Consider the following 15,991-nt stretch of genomic DNA (forward strand, 5'->3'; position numbering starts at 1 on the left):
CCCCTTGACAGCAGCGAGCCAAGAGAGAGAAGCAGAGGTCGCGCATCGCGGAGGAAGAGTAAAAATGTAAGGCACGAGGAGGGGGAGTCTGAAGGGGTGCGGCTGGCGAAATGGAGAGGGGAAAAGCACTCGCGTGTGTTTGCCAGCGGTCCACCTGCTCTCAGCAGAGAACGAGAGAGAAGGACAGAGCCCATGCTGCAGTGGAGCGAAGAATGAGTCCAGCTCGACGGAGGAATAATCTTTTACCAGCCCGCCCACTCCCCACCGCCGACTTCGCCCAAAGCGCTTCTGCTTTGAAGACTCTCCGCACGTGGAAGTGCACTGCAGCGAAACGCCTCAGCTACGTGGAGTGACACATTCTCCTGAGCGGGCAAGCGTTTGCTCTCGCTCTCCGCCCCTCAAGGCGTGGCAGCGTAAGTGGCAAGAGGAAAGACTGAGAAAGAAAGGAAAGAGGTGTCTTTAGGAGGAGGCGCATGTCCTGCGCGCTGTGGCCGCGCTCTTCGCATAAGCGATGCATGAGTGTACCGTGTAATCGAGTAGAGACAACGCAAGTTGTAGCCTCGTGCGCTTCACTCGCTCCCAATCTGATGTACAGAACCCTCCGTAAGGCGTCTATCATCGCAGTGGAACGTACTGCGTGATTGGGGAAAAGAGTTGTGGGTCGGCACTCAAAATTCGCATGGTGATGTTAATGAAGCACCAGAGTGGGGCTGTGGCATATGAAGGCATGCTTGCACTGCCCAGCTTGTTGTAGTGCTCTAGAATCATTGGCAGCGACACGTAGAGTCGCAGCAGGTACTCGAGCGTCAGTACCCGGGCGTACCGCGGCTCGCTTGCCGCCTTCTCATCCAGGCGGCGTCGCTTGGAGTCCATCACATTCGAGCGTCCCTTACTCAGCAAGCGCTTCTCTACCTGGCGCACTGTCATGGCGATGATGCGCCGCTCCCGCGACAGCAGAAACGACAAGGAGCAAGACTGCTCCAGCACACCCATGAGAAAGGCAGTGCAGCACTCCGTTATCGCGGCATCAAACCCGCTGCGTAGCATTTCCCCTCCAATTGCGTCATGGTGCGCCTCGAAGAAGTCGTAGATGGTCGGCGCCGACGATGGCATCGGCGGAATACTAGGCCTCACCGCATCCTCTACGTGGTCGAGGTGCCGCTTGACGGTGAAGAGCAAACTGGGCGGCCACTCCACGCCATGCAAAGGGGTCCCAGAGGAGAGCATGAAAGGAGTCTCCCGCACTCAAAGTACTCTCTCCTTGTCGTTGCTGTTAGGGAGTGAGCCCTGCTTTAAAAGCCGGTGGTCTTCGTAATATTCACCAAGCAGTGAATGGAAGCGGTAAAGGGGTGAAGAACAGCGATGTGTTCCAGGAACGAGATCCACAGAGGTGCGACGGAAAGGGAAAGGGAAAAGAAAAAAAAAACGATAGAGATGCGAATATGAAGCGGGGTAAATGGCGCACGATGTTTTCTAGGAAGGACTAACAGAGAGAGAGAGAGAGAGGGGGGCACATACAAAAGAGCTGGACTGCATCGGTGATGACGTTTTTGCCCCACCGCATAAAAGTCGCGGCCTTCATAGGGGCCGTCTGTCCCCCAAATGCCCACTCGCAGCTCCTCTCCCCTTTCAGGCGGGCGAGCTTCTCGCTTTTTGCCTCCGTGCGCATTCCATCTCTTCCTACGTGAGGGTGACCTGCTCCACACCCTCAACGACTTCGCCGATCGGCATCTTCGCCACACTATGTTTCCGGATCTCTTCGCTGTCGATGGTGAAGTACACTCCGTTGACTGAGAGGGAAGGGGGAGAGGTAGAGGCGCCTCTGGCTTATGACAAGGACTGAGAGACAGAGAACGAAGTGAAACGAGGAGGAAGAGAAAGGGCAAAGAACAGGTGCACACAGCATCACACGTAACTGCACGAATGAAATACACTCAACCAGAACAAAGAAAAAGAGAGAGAGGAAGCAGTTTGACTCCGACATCTGCCGCTGCTTGTGTGCGCCGCTATCGAACACAATCCGCGCAACCGCCACATCGGTTGCTCGAAAGGGAAAAAAGACGCGCACACCCGCATCACTACCAATAAACGCAGATGAGCACGCGACGAAGGATCGCAGGGCAATCTCGGAGAGGCACGCACACACACACACACACGCCTGCCAAGAAAAAAAAAAAAATGAAGCATCGAACAGGGAAAACAAAGGACCAAAGACCGAGCCAAGGGGGAAAAAAAAGAGGTGCAAGACGAGACAGAGGAGGTGGACAAAGGCGAGAGAGACGCGTCCCTGGGCTGCCGGTCAAAGTGCACACACGCTGCCAGCACAGAACCACCAACACAAGAGCGAGAGGTCCACATTGCTCCTCGAGCACACCAAACCACACCTTCAAACACCGAGAACGAGACAGAGGTCGCGAAGGGCACCGAGAGGAAGACAGAGAACAGCACACCCGGCAACTGTACAACACACCACAAATCAAGCACGAAGAAAATCAGTGAACAGAGAGAGAGTGAGCTGACACGCGGAGAGCCATGACGAGTGAAAGACATGTATCATCTTAGCGGCCCCGTCGACTGGCCAACAGAAAGCTGAGCGTAGACACCATGAAGCAGAGCATTATACCACAGCACGCAACCAGCAGCCGTGCGAAACACACTCGCACACACGCATGCACACAAGAACAACGGCAGACAGCAAAACAGACAAAAGAGAAAATGCTAACAGGCGACTCCGGTGACACTGAGCACTCACAGAAAATCGAATACAGAAATGAATGCTTCCCGCTGCACTGCAATCGACACACAAACAACGGTGTCAGCGCCTGCGCGTAGGAGGCACCGAAGGGGGCGTGTGAGGCCCGCCTCCAACAGCCAGCAGGCCCCATGGGTCTACACAACCATGCGGCAGGCCACGATGTCACACGGGACATTCGTCGCAGCAATCAGCCAGTAACCTTGTCGCTCTACGGAGAACAAGAGGGCATAGTCATACGGGTAGTCATGCAAGGGGTTTGTCTCTTTCGAGGCTGCCTTGGCGTGATTGAGGTAGTGAATCGCCTTCTTTAGATTGTCCTTTGCCAAGCCGATGGCGGGGGTGATGTTGAACTTCATCTCTCGCGGCGTTATCTGATACACGCTCACGCAGCATGACTCACTCCACTCCCGCCGCACCGACTCCTTCAGCTGCCGCTGGAAGTTCAAGAACTCCTCCATCTCGCTGCGCACGTTCGTTGCCTTGGGCCACTGTTTGTCGCCTGGGATGGCGCCGCCGGGCAGCCCCACAGAAGCTGCAGTCACCGAGGTGATAACCGGGGCAGCTGCCACGGCCGCTGCGAAGGCGGTAGTGGCCGCAAAGAGCTGTGAGCTGAGGCTGACGTTCGTCTTGTTGTCGCGGACGTAGCGGCGGAAGGCCTGGCGGTCACAGTGAGACACCGTGTCGGCGCATAGCACCGTGTTTTGCACAACGCAGAACTCAGCAGGCCAATTCAGTGCCTTCGAGTTCAGAGCGTCCACTGCGTCATTGGCGTTCGCAAAGTGGCTAGATGCGTCGTACATCGCTTCTGCCGTGGAAAGCTTCGTGTCGCTGCCCTTAAGCACGAAGGAGTGCGCCACCTTCCACCGCGGCTGGCTGGCCTGCTGCTGCCGCATGAGGCGCTGGATGATCTCGGTGGCGGACGAGCTAGTCTGCGGTGTCGGCATCAGTGTCTTCACCGTTTCGGCACTCAGGATAGCGGGGTCGGCGAGAGGCTGAGAAGGGGTACCGGGTGCAGGGGGTCCGCTAGGACTCTTTCCACGGCCAGACTTGGCGCTGCGTGGCATGGGAATCGCTATTGTTGAGTTTGGCTGTCCACGCAAGACGAGTGTGGTGGAGAGGTACCGCGGCTCCTGACCGACGAACAGTTCCGCTGCAGACGCCACCACACTGTACTTAGGACACTTCAGCCACACCGTCCACGGCGTCGACCAGTTTGTGGTGCGCTCCATCCCCTCCTCCATCACATCCACAAAGCCAGCGGCTGCACGGTTCACCTGCAGCTCGCGGTAGGGATCCTCTGTGAGGACCATGCCCTCCGTCACGTTACTGAGCAGAACAGCGATATCCACGTTTGGGTGCGCACGCAAGAGCGCCATGGCAAACGTGAGGCGGCGGGACGCGCCGGGCTCCATGTGCAGAACTGTGATGGAGAGTGATGGCCCGTTGGGGATACGGATGTTCACCTGCACCAGTGCGCGGAATGCCTGCTTTCCGTCCGTCTTGGGTACCTCCGTCGGCTCGCACTGCAGCCCGAGGCGGAGAAGCGCTACGGTACTCTCCTCCTGCTGCTCACACCGGCTCGTCTCCATCACCGCGTAGACCTTGCGGATCTGACTGTAACTTTTGATGCGGCTCAGTGTTGCTGGTGACACGTTCTGCATCACCACCGCCGTCGGCGCACTCGTGGCGACCAAATCCTGCAGACGATCAACATCCGAGATGTCTACGTGATTCATGTCCACATTTGCCACGGTGATGTTCTTCAGCGAAAACACGGCGCTGCTGGCAGCCGCGCCCTTGCGCTCTGACCAGCCTCCGTTGTCATCGAAGTATTTGATCTTGACTGCTACTCCACGGTTCATCCTGGTTGGATCGGTGCAGTTACAAAGAGAAGACAGAGGAGAGCAAGAAAAGGGGAAGAGAGAAGCACCAGAGGAAAATCAGTGTGCTGTAGATGTGAGAGGCTCGCAGGTATAGGTGTAGGGACAAAATGTAAACAGAGACGGATGGGGTAAGGTGACAGTAGCGGTGGGGGTGGGGGACGTAGACGTATCTGCCGGCTGGCTGCTAAGAAAATGTGAGGGAAAAACACGAAACGTGCACCAGCATCGATGAGGGAGTTCAACTGCTCTGCTTAGGTCAGTGGCAGACGTACGCAAATGGGCATCAGCGCATATGTCAAGTGACACAAAAACCGCAAGGGAACCCAAGAAGGGGGAGAAGAGGGGTAGGGAAGTGGTGATGAGGCATCTCGAAAAGAAAAGTGAAAAGGTGAAGATGGACGGAAGCATCGGTTAGCACACGAAGTGAGGGGATTCAACATTGAACAGTGCGCTGTTCTGCGCATTAGTGTACATATCAAAGTCGTCGTCTCTAGCGCTGTCTCCTTCAAGAAAAGCAGTACCACCCTTTGCCGGAAGCATCGGTCATTTTCGCAATATGTTCATTCTCAGCCGCATAACCTGAGCTCAACGGGATTCAAACCGGCTAGCTCACAGCACATCGCGTCCTGCGAAACAGCCCTAGACGGGCTACAGCAACCCCAACGCCGTCATCGCAGCACGGCCCTTGCCTCAAACTCTGCCCACCCACCCACCCCCGCAGGTCGCCTCTCAGCCGCGCCCATCATGCCAGTCACCATGTGGTGCACGCCTTGGGGGGGGGGGATAGGCTCCCCACATAGAGTGAGTACTGAGCCCTGAGATATCACACTGAGGCGTTCCCCGTCATCGAGAAAAGCAAGTTCGAATGGGAGGGAGGAGCGCCGCAGCTTACGCAGTTGCCTGCCTTCCATTCCTCCGTCGATGGCGCCATTTGGCTTCACTGGAGATGTGCCTCCCAAAGTACCCCACCATTGCTCATTGACTGAGATGACGGATTTAAACATTCCTGAGCCCTTTCGTTGGACACACGACGAGAGAGACGCGATAAGGGCTACAGGGGAGGGAACGGGGTGAAGAGGTGCTTTGAGAGGTGAACAATAAGCAGCAGTCGCAGAAAAGCATGAGGGGGGGGGGTACAAGCATAAAGCGCAGTGATCCGAGCGGCTAATTATTAGATGCATGGACACTTCTCCCATCGGCCTCCCCCCCCCCTCCATCTCCCGTAAGAAGCCACCAGAGCACTAGGCGATCAGAGAGAGAAAAAAAAAACCGAAAAAACACACATAGACAGAGCCAACCTGCAGTGCAGTCCCCCTCCCCTCCTCCCTCTCCCTTTGCAGTGTGCGGTGCCTATGCCTCAAACTGAGTCTCGCACTTGAGTTGCGTCCGCACTGCCACCGTCGATCGTGCTCTTCCTCGCCACATCCACAGCTAGTCATAGCCCATCCCTCTTGGCAGCACTTAAAACAGGACGCTCAACAACTGGCAGCAAGTCAACGAATAAATATATAAGAAAATATATAATGTGCATGGCACGCTCAAGGAGACGCCAACGTGCATCACGCGCGGCAATGGGGAAGAAGACCGAGAACGCCAGGAGGAGGAGGTGCAACGACACACATTCGTAGACCACACCACGTAGGCAGGAAAAGCACAGCACGCCAGCAAGAAGTCTGAGCGTGCACTCCCAACCACAACAGCAATCGAAGACAACGAAGAGAAAAGTGAGACACACAAGCATGTCGGAGAGCATGTTGACGCACAGGCAGGGCCCTTGTCAACTTGTACAAGTGCATTAAAGATACTCGAGTCGCGTGCAGAGATGTGTAGGCGAGCCGGTGCTTGAAATAATGAGAGAGAGAGAGACTCAGCAAGTGTCTGGAACTGCTCGACAGTCTCTACTCACAAGCAAGCTGGAGAAAAGAGGAAACGGAAAAGAGAATTATCAATGGTACGCACACACCACTAACCGGGGACGGAGCAAAGGCGGGAGAAGAAAAAGGGAGTGTCGTGTAAGTGGGCGTGAGAGAAACACTTGCCAACACCAGCGACATAGACACGGACGAGTCAACATACACGCCTCCTTCGCAGCTGACGTACCCGCTGCCAATGCAGCCCTTCCGCCATGGAGGAGCTACTCACACGCCACCCTCAAGCTGCCATCTAGACAGTAGATGATGTCCTCCATCAGCAGCGGCATGCACATGGGCGGGTTAGTGACAAAGTAGCGCGGCATGCCGCTCAGCATCTCGGATGCCGGGAACAACCGGAACACCCCGATCGCCACGCACTGCCGCTTCGACAGAAGAAACTCGAACGCGTCTCCAAAGGTCTGGAAGCGCAGCGAATGGTTACCGCACAGTTTGAATAGCGTCTGGGACTGTGCTGAGCGGTTTGCCCACACCGCCTTGTCAAACATATTCGCAGTCGAAGTGAGATTCAAAACCATTTCGAAAAACTTGATGATGCGCGAGTCGCGGTGGATATGAATAAGAATCGTGATGAGCATATTCGAGGCGAAGAAACGACCCATCATGAAGGCGAGCGCATCCTGGAAGTTGGATTCGCCACGAGTGCGCCACACTGCGTCGGTGTGGAAGGGTGTCACCTTAATAGAGAAGAGGAAGGACTGCAGCTCAACGACGATGTTCTGCTCACGCGCGCCGCTCAGCCCATCCCGTGTCTGCTCGTTCCACTCCAGCAGGTCGAGAACACTGTTCTCAACGGAGAAGATGGGAATATCGCCAAAGTCGCGTGGGCCCATCTGAGAGCAGTACAAGAGAATGCCTCGCACCTTGGTGACGTCTGTGTCCACTGTTAAAGCGTAGTTCAGGTGCGAGTCCAATGAGCCTTGGCCACGAATGTAGCGCAGCGGGGTCCCAAAGGTATCCTTCCAGGTCTGAAAAAAATGAGGCGGATACCTTCGCAGCGTCAGCAAAGTCAGGCGAGAGTGGGCGTGCACGGCGCAGATGCACTGCATCATCACGTACAGCTCGTATTGCGCAATGGTCTGCGAAATGACGTCTTCGTAAACGGACGTTGCCGTCTTGCGGAGGATCGAACTGGTCTGGTCAATAAAGAGAAACACCTCGTCTTGGTGCTTCAGCTCCATCGCCTGCCGGTCCTGCTCAGACATCGCCGCGAGATACATGTCAGCGGCCTTGAGCACCGATGAGTTGATCTGATCCGTCACATCGCGAAGCGCCTCCTCGCGATCTTCAACGGACATGGAAAGGTCCACCAGAAGTCCGCGGTGGCGCTGTGTAAGGTGCCATAGGTGGGCGGCGGTCCTGCGACGAAGCTGCAGCGAAGCGAGCGGAATCCCGCGAGGGGCACGCACGATACCGGCTATGTTCATGAGCGCCCGCCGCACCTCCTCCAAGGACAGCGCCTCATCCTCAGGCTTGGAGTCGATATGGCCATCCCCCTTGTCTGCTGTGTCGGCACCGTCGCTGGTGGCGGGGTTCTGCGGCGGCACCATATCGCACAGAGAGGCGGAGCTCTTGTACGGGTAGAAGACGAAAGAGGAATTCATGTTGGCGTGCAGAAGTTCTTCACTGTTAAGGCCTTGGCAGAAGTTGGCGCCGTACGTCTCCCCGGCAGCCTCGTTCACAGGCCCGGGGGAGCTGAACTCCTCCAGCGCACGCGACAGGCTGTTCCGCGTGCGCTCGTACACGGCCATCAGGACATCCTGCTCCTTCAGGCGGTAGTTGAGATCGAAGCGCATTACCCTGCGTTCGTTTTCCTCCACGCCGACAATGAGTACGTCGCGATACTTAAAGTTTGCCACCACGCGCCCCAACGTCGCGCCAACAAAGCGCAGCGGTACCAAGCATGTGCTGAGTACGTTGCGCCGGCTGTACTCGTACTGACTTTTCCACTGCTCGATGCCATTCTCCGTCCACAGATCGGCCGGTTCGACGCCTTCGGCCCACGCCGACCGCACGAGATTTACCAAGAACGGTACGATTCCCGGTAGCAGTAGCGCGCTCGCCATGATGTTCTTTTTTATATGTTCATCGATCACGCAGGAGCGCTGTCCCTTCAGCAGTTTTGCGTGGAGGCCGTAGCGCAGCCACACATACTGCGGCACCTTAGGCACAAAACGCTCAAAGATGATGGCCGCAAGCATCACGTCGTCATCGACACGGGAAGAGTAACCCTCGCGAATGGGTAGGATAATGATCGCCGACGCATCCTGTGCTTTCATTCGACGCAATGCGAAGGAGTCCAGTGTGTCCACAATGAGAAACGTGCTGCGCAGCCGGTAGGTAGGATGGCGGCCGATCGAGAGCACGTCTGGCGCAAACCATTTGCTGCAGAAGCACACGGATTTCATCGGATACAGGCAGAACACCTCATCCAAGATAGAAACGACCTCCTCGCGGTTGAGGTGGCCGTACACGATAAAGTGGTTCCTGCGGCCCGTGTAGGAGCGGTACGCCTTCAAAATCTTCGCCGTCGAGCGGATGACACGGATGAACGTTGGCATCTTCGCAATGAAGATAAAGATTATGACGATGGTGATGGCTTTGCCGTCCTGGGTCTGCGGCGTCACATCACCAAAGCCCACCGTAGACACGGTGACGACGACAAAGTAGATGGACACCGCCATATTTATGGGGTACCCCTGAAAGCACTGATCGATGCGGAAGACGCCAGAGGCAGAGAACACCATGCAGATAAACAGCGTCAGCGGCCCAGCAGCCAGTCGCAGTAGGTCAAGCTTGCGGTTGCGCGGCATCATCAGCGCGACGGAGTCAAGGATAAAGAGGAAGTACTGCCGCATTGGCCAGCATCTCATAAAGTAGGGCACGTACAGGCAACTGACCCACGCGAGATTCGACGGGATCGAAACGAAGAAGATGATGATTTGGTAAATGGACGTGATGAGCACCACTGTGATGGTCATAACGCTCAGTGAGTAGGCAAAGAACAGCTGCACAAGAGAGATGACCGAGAGCAGGGTGCGGGCGTAGAACCACCCACTGCGCTCTTGGGTGTCGTAGTGCATCCAAGTGACATCGTAGCTCATAGTAGACTGAATAAGGTACAGCACCACCATGGAAAGCTCCACCAAGAACAAGAATGTCCAAACAAAGAAGGCCGCGAGCGGGTACTGGCGCACCAACTGCTGGAAGAAGTACTTTGGTCCAGAAATGTACGTGAAGTCGTTCTCTCCGCTGTTGGTGATAGTGTTCAACCTTGACAGGCTCCTTGCCGGAAGCAACTGATTCTCCAGCTCACCTAGTTCGTTCAGCTGGGTATGATTGCGACGGACACTGCGTGTGCGCCAGTAGCGCTTCAGAGGAGGTAAGTTTTGGTTGCGAGACCGGTGCGAAACCGTCAGGTCAACGGGATGCACACTGTCGAGACCGCTAATGGCATCCTCTGTATTTCCCTTGCGTAAGGACACCTGGCTGAAGTAGTGCAGGGGGCTTCCTGCCTGGTCGGCTGTGAGCGGCATCACGAGTCAAAAGGTAAGCGGCAGAAACAAAAAATGAGTCACGAACAACCAAAGTGTAAAGGCGTGGGACACTCTCACGCGCGGGGCGACAAGGGGGAAGGCGTAAAGGAAAGAAAAGCAGTGAAAAACAAGAGCGAGCGTGTGCGCGGGGACTGCGGTGGGATGTGTGAAGAAAGGCTGAGTGCTGCTCTGCGGTGAATAGTCGGGTAGAGATGGCATACAGAGCGACACAGCGGCAGCTTCTGTGCTACGCTGCGCAGAGGCACTGTGCGAAGCAAAAAAAAAAAATTAACGTACCGGCCTGCAGTTACAGCGGGAAGGGGTGTGGAGAAGAAGGCGCGGGATCAATCACGGCAGGCTCAGCACAGGCACACGCAGACCGAAATGTGAGAGCGTCCGCGGAACGCACTGGAAAGCAAAGGAAAAAAGGGGAAGGAGTGGAAGGTGATAGAAGATGCAAAGCTAAACAGTGGAATCATCACAGAAACAACGCGCACGCAACACGCATGCGGTTCCGCGGAAACAGTGGTAGCACTCCGGCAATCATCTCAGCAACCATCATGCCGCAAAATGACATCGCTCGCGTTAATGTGTCAGTTTTGCACTGTGAGTCATCCGCGAGCGAGGCCTTTGACGCGCACAGGTGTCACGACACACACCCTCTGCGGCACGGAGAGCACTGTCCTCCTTTATCGCTCGAAATCCACCGCACAGATGCGACACAAAAACACCGCCATAGACGGCTGAGAGTGTTGAGCAACGGAAAAAACGAGGTGGACAAAAAGGAACTTCTCCGTGGAGCTCCCCGCGTGGCTCCTTGAAAGAAAGCGAGGGCATATCAACCTCATTCCCCTCCCCCCCCCACACACACACGACATCAAAGCAGTCGCGCGGTAACATGACTTCAGTGGCAGCTTCATGTACTCTTCTTCCTGCCCTTTGTTGCTGTCTTGCCAAGGTACACGCGCACAGACGCAAAAGTTAGCCCAGCGTTGTCAGAATGTTTTGCCGCTTCCGTTGAGCCTGTTGTGGCGCAAATATGCTCTCGTATATGCGCCTGCATATGACTCTACGTGGGTTTGTGCTCGCTTCTTTGACTACACTTCAGGTGTGGGAGAGGCATGACAGAGGGGAGAGAGAAGGCGCACGAAGACACACAGGAGATTGTATTAGGGCCTCCCCACCACTACCACCAAGTGCTGGGCCCGGCTGCAAGGCACTCCGCAAAAAGAAAAAGGCGCGTCCACTTGACCTTTGAGACGAAACATTTTGTAGTGGTGTCGCCTCTTCGAATTTGATGTCCGTTTCTACGTACTGGTGTGAAGTCGAGTTTTGCGTCCGCGCCTCTCTACACTCTCGCTTGCGCTCGTAGGTTATAGAGAGTCGCGGCCACTGAGACACTCCCGCCTCTCACATGAGAAGGAAAAGCGTCCTCTCCCCCATCCCTTCATCTCTCGCGCTCGTTCCTGCATATCTGTTCGACGGAAAGGACGTGTGCACGCGTGAGTGCCTTTGTCCTCCCACGGAGGTGGGCCAACGAAGAAAAAAAAAAACCCAGGCAACTTAGAGCGCGGATGACGTGGTCCAAGTAGAGTGAGAAGCGGGAAGACAGCGAAAGAGACCGAGAAGCGTGATGAGAGGAGCTGGCGAGCTGCTGCAGGCGGCAGTAATGCGCACAAACAGGTGCAGAAAGAAGCGCAAGACCGCGAAAAACAGCGCAAACACACCCATACACGGACACACATACATCGAAGAGAGAGGCAGCACAAGGAGAGAGAAAAAGAAAGAGAAAGAAAGTGTTTGGCTTTTCCGTTCAGCTCCGTGACAGGGCGTGGGTGTAGGTGTCTCTGCGCGCTGGTAAACCGCGGCCTTTGGAGCATTCGAACGTGTCCTGATGATGACGGTGGCGTCAGGAGGCTCGAGGGAAAAACAACGGCAGCGGACGACAGGAGAAGAGTAGCATGTGCAAGCATGTACACAAGCACACTCCCCTTCACCTGAGGCATGTTCTACTGGTGGGCATGTGTTCTCATGTGCTTTCTTGGCCCATCGTTCTGCCTCCGCTCCTTGTTTTGTCGTCTGGCGCTGCCGCCTGCATTCCCCTCCTCCTCGTGCACGCGCAGAGACATCTGTGGAAAGAGAGAGAAAAATAACAACGCACGCGCACGACCACTTAATCTGCGATCACCACACACACACACACACCACCGATACGACGCCCACAACCTAGAAAAAGATGGACAGGCGAGAAATTGAGCGAGACAGAGGAGAGAGTAAAGCGAAGAAGAGAGGAGTGATGAGTACGTGGCTCACACCCACACACAGTTGTGCCCGCCCGTCCCGCCATCGTTATGAAAGTTCAGCAAAAGAGACGCGAATACGATAAAATAAAAGCAAAATGTACGCACGCGTACAGACACGAGTACGAAATAGCACCGTCACCCATCACCGACACACACGCACAGGTCTGCTCACTGGCCACCGCCCACCTGCGTCCTTTATCAACGACATCAATATGGGCGCCAGTAGCTAGTGGCGTGGAGCCTAAGCGGCGACCTACACTAGCCTTGAGTTTTGCATGAGGGAACCAGTCGCTGCAACGATCAGTCTCACGTGTACACGACCGGAAAAGGAGAAGGCGTATACCCTACTGGAGCAGTTTGGTGCTCATGCGGCGACCAATAAAGATTCCAATCGCCAGTGCACCGAGGAGCTTAATGATCTCCACTACGATTGAGGCACCTCCGAAGGCACACCCGGAACGGCGCGGAGCAGACTCCCTACGCGAACTAGAACCCCCAAAAGAGCCCTTGCTCGAAGCTGCCCGTTCCTTCACAATCTTATCCGTGAGAACGGCAACGCCAGGCAGCGTCTTGCCCTCCAGCAGCTCCAGCGACGCACCGCCTCCGGTGGATACATGCGACATATTCTTTGCCTCGCCGCTCATTTCTGCAGCGCTCGCGCTGTCGCCACCGCCGATGATGCTCATCAGCCCATTCTTCTGCGTGCCAGCTCCCATCGCCTTCGCAACAGCGAACGTACCCTTCGAGTAGCATGCCATCTCGAACACGCCCATCGGACCATTCCAGATCGCGCTATTGCAGCGGCCAATCACATCCTCGTACATGCGGATCGTCTTCGGACCAATGTCGAGCGCCATGTAGCCATCCGGAATGTCCACGCCCTCCGTCACCAGCGGTGACTCCACAGCCTTGAACTCCTTGTGGCACACGTGGTCAACCGGAAAAAGCACCTGCACGCCGCGCTCCTGCGCTTTCTTCAACAGCGACTTGGCAAGGTCCAGCTTATCCTCCTCGCACATCGAGATTCCGATCTTGTATCCCTGCGCCTTCTGGAACGTGTACGCCATCGCGCCACCAATCACAAGGAAGTTGATGCGGTCCAGCATGTTGTCAAGCAGTTGGATCTTGTCGCTAACCTTCGCGCCACCAACAATCGCAACCAGCGGCCTCGGCGGGTTGTTCAGCACTCGCGCAAAATAGTTGATCTCCTTTTCCATCAGGTACCCGGCGTAGCCCGCACCAAGCACCTTGGGGATCCCTGTCATCGTCGCACTGTCGCGGTGCGCAGTACCAAAGGCATCACTGATGTACACGTCCGCGTATGATGCCAGTACCTTCGCCATCGCGTCGCGCTCCTCCTCCTTCTTACTGCCCTCTTCTGTGTAGAAGCGCACATTCTCGAGCAGCAGCACGTCGCCACCCTTTAGCTTTGACACATACAGCGCAGCATCCAGGCAGTCGGGTGCAAACTCCACCTTCCGCCCCAGGAGCTCTGCGACGCGCTCAGCGACCGGGCGCAGGGTGGCGGCCTCCTCGTACCCGCGCACACCCTTCGCTGGCTTTGGGTCACTCATCTTAGCACCCTTCGGGCGGCCAAGGTGGCTCATCAGGATGCAGGAGCCATCCTCCTTCAGCACTTTCTGGATCGTCGGAAGGGCGGCGCGGATGCGGAAGTCGTTCGTGATCTTCCCGTTCTTCACGGGAACGTTGAAGTCCACGCGGATGAGCACCTTCTTTCCCTTGAGGGTAGCATCATCGATGCTCTTCTTCTGCACAAGAGTCATGGTTTGGAGGAGGGGTTGAGTGAACGTAGTAGAGGCTTAAGGAAATAAAATGTGTTGATGCTGAAGCAGTGACGTGGAAGTGCCCGCGAAACATGTGTTGTGCGTTAGACGCACTCGATTCGGCGTAGAGAAAATGACAGGGAGCAATAAGTGAGACCTCGCAGAGAGAGAGAGCGATGGAAATGGCTGAGACAGTGCAGGAAGGTAGAGATCGCTTGCATCTACCTGTTCACACTCCACAACAGGAGCCCCCTCCCCCCTTCACTCTATCCCCGGCCCGTCAACAGGCCCATCGCGTCCTGAGAAGCACGGATACACACGGGTTGCAGCAATGCACCGACGCAGTCACCGGAGCAGGGCCTCTGCCTCATACTCTACCGGCAGCCGCCCCCATCATGGCGCGGCCACTCCGTGGTGCATTCCCCCTCGGGGCGGCACGCAGGCTCCTCCCACCAGTAGGGAGTGAGGGCCAGGTGAGATGCGCTCGAGCCACCATGACTCTCTGCCCATCATATTTATAGCATAAACACGCTCACTGTCGCAGGCCCTGCCAACGCAGCGCCACCCAGTGCCTGACCGCCGGCATCAGCAGCGCCACACACACACACACACATCGCTCTGACCTCACCCACGTCGCCGGCACTTGCCCCCCTCGTCACCGCCAGAAGCGGTGCAGCATTGACAGGGGGAGAGGGGGGAGAGGGGGGCTGCCTGGCTTCCCCACAGAGAGGGGGGATGCTGAGCCCCGGTATATACCGCGCACTGAGGCGCTGTCTACCATCCAGGGGAGGGCAGAGATGGGAGAAAAAAGAGAAAGGGGCGCGATAGAATCAGAGTCTGGGCATGTGAAAGGAGAGGCGGCAGCGTGATGTGGCAGAAGGGGGCTCAATAAGAAGTATGAGGTGTAACACAGTGCGCTATAGCGCCGAAGACGAGCACAAAAGAGGACCCGCTGATAGCGGTGATGGCAGCGGTGGCCGCGGTCACCGCTCTTTAAACTCGGCTTGCAGTGGGGAAGGGGAAGGGAGGTCGCCAGTTATCCGAAATCGGGAACAGAAATGGAGAACACACTGAGGCGGAGAAAGAGATGTAAAGTAGATCAAGCGGCAAACGATAAGAGCAGACAGAGTGAAAAGTCGACGTGAACTCGGGGAACCGTGGGCTGTAGAGAGTGTGGGCATACGCGCTGCTTTCGCTGCTGCGGGTCTGTAGAGTCGTCGTTGAATTAGCCACTCCCCCTCTGAAAAGGCGAAAGAAACAACCAGCGGTAGACACACGTACGAGGAGATGGGCTGCAACGGCAAAGTGTACGAACGAGCAAACCAAGCGAAAAAAGTGTGTGTGCAACAGTAAAGTGGGCAGCGATAATGATCACTGTGAGTGCACGAGAGCGACGAAGATGTCCATCCACAGGAAACCCAAAAGCAAAACAGAAAGCACTAAAACAGAGATGACGTAGCACGCGAGTGCATAGACGTAAGACCCCGGAAGAGAGATTAACACACAAAAAGGGGGGAGAACGCTGGCAAGCGGTTGAAGTGAGTAAAACGGCGCAGAGAAAGAGAGAGAGAGAGAGAGCTGGAAAGAGAGGAAAACGTGTAGAAATGCCACGGCGTTACGGTGAATGGGCGTATGCGTGCACGGGTGCACGAGAGAAAAAAAAACACCGTCGCGTTGAATCGGGCGTTTCGCAGCGTGGGCCGCCAACTTCTCTTCCAGGTGTCGTCATGGGCCCGGTAGCACGGAGTTCCTCGAAACAGACCATCGCAGCGCCTCCTCTCAGTCACGCTTTCCTTCTC

At 56.0% G+C, this 15,991-nt stretch overlaps 4 protein-coding genes across 4 annotated transcripts; all 4 read right to left on the reverse strand.

The window, feature by feature from the left end:
- Positions 1–615: 615 nt before the first annotated feature.
- LBRM_20_4160 (conserved hypothetical protein) lies at positions 616–1,227 on the reverse strand (the record flags this gene model as incomplete). The annotated part of the gene is made up of 1 exon (XM_001564646.1): positions 616–1,227. One exon carries the CDS (start codon positions 1,225–1,227, stop codon positions 616–618), a length of 612 nt encoding a protein of 203 aa, XP_001564696.1.
- Positions 1,228–2,889: 1,662 nt separating this feature from the next.
- On the reverse strand, positions 2,890–4,617 carry LBRM_20_4170 (conserved hypothetical protein; the record flags this gene model as incomplete). Its single annotated transcript, XM_001564647.2, has 1 exon — positions 2,890–4,617. The coding sequence occupies one exon, from the start codon at positions 4,615–4,617 to the stop codon at positions 2,890–2,892; it is 1,728 nt and encodes a 575-aa protein (XP_001564697.1).
- Positions 4,618–6,772: 2,155 nt separating this feature from the next.
- Positions 6,773–10,105, reverse strand: LBRM_20_4180 (conserved hypothetical protein; the record flags this gene model as incomplete). Its single annotated transcript, XM_001564648.2, has 1 exon — positions 6,773–10,105. The coding sequence occupies one exon, from the start codon at positions 10,103–10,105 to the stop codon at positions 6,773–6,775; it is 3,333 nt and encodes a 1,110-aa protein (XP_001564698.1).
- Positions 10,106–12,752: 2,647 nt separating this feature from the next.
- On the reverse strand, positions 12,753–14,192 carry LBRM_20_4190 (PGKC, phosphoglycerate kinase C; the record flags this gene model as incomplete). The annotated part of the gene is made up of 1 exon (XM_001564649.2): positions 12,753–14,192. One exon carries the CDS (start codon positions 14,190–14,192, stop codon positions 12,753–12,755), a length of 1,440 nt encoding a protein of 479 aa, XP_001564699.2.
- Between the last annotated feature and the right edge of the window lie 1,799 nt (positions 14,193–15,991).

This window comes from Leishmania braziliensis (genome assembly GCF_000002845.2).
Source record: "Leishmania braziliensis MHOM/BR/75/M2904 contig, possible fusion of chromosomes 20 and 34".
Lineage (NCBI taxonomy): Eukaryota > Euglenozoa > Kinetoplastea > Trypanosomatida > Trypanosomatidae > Leishmania > Leishmania braziliensis.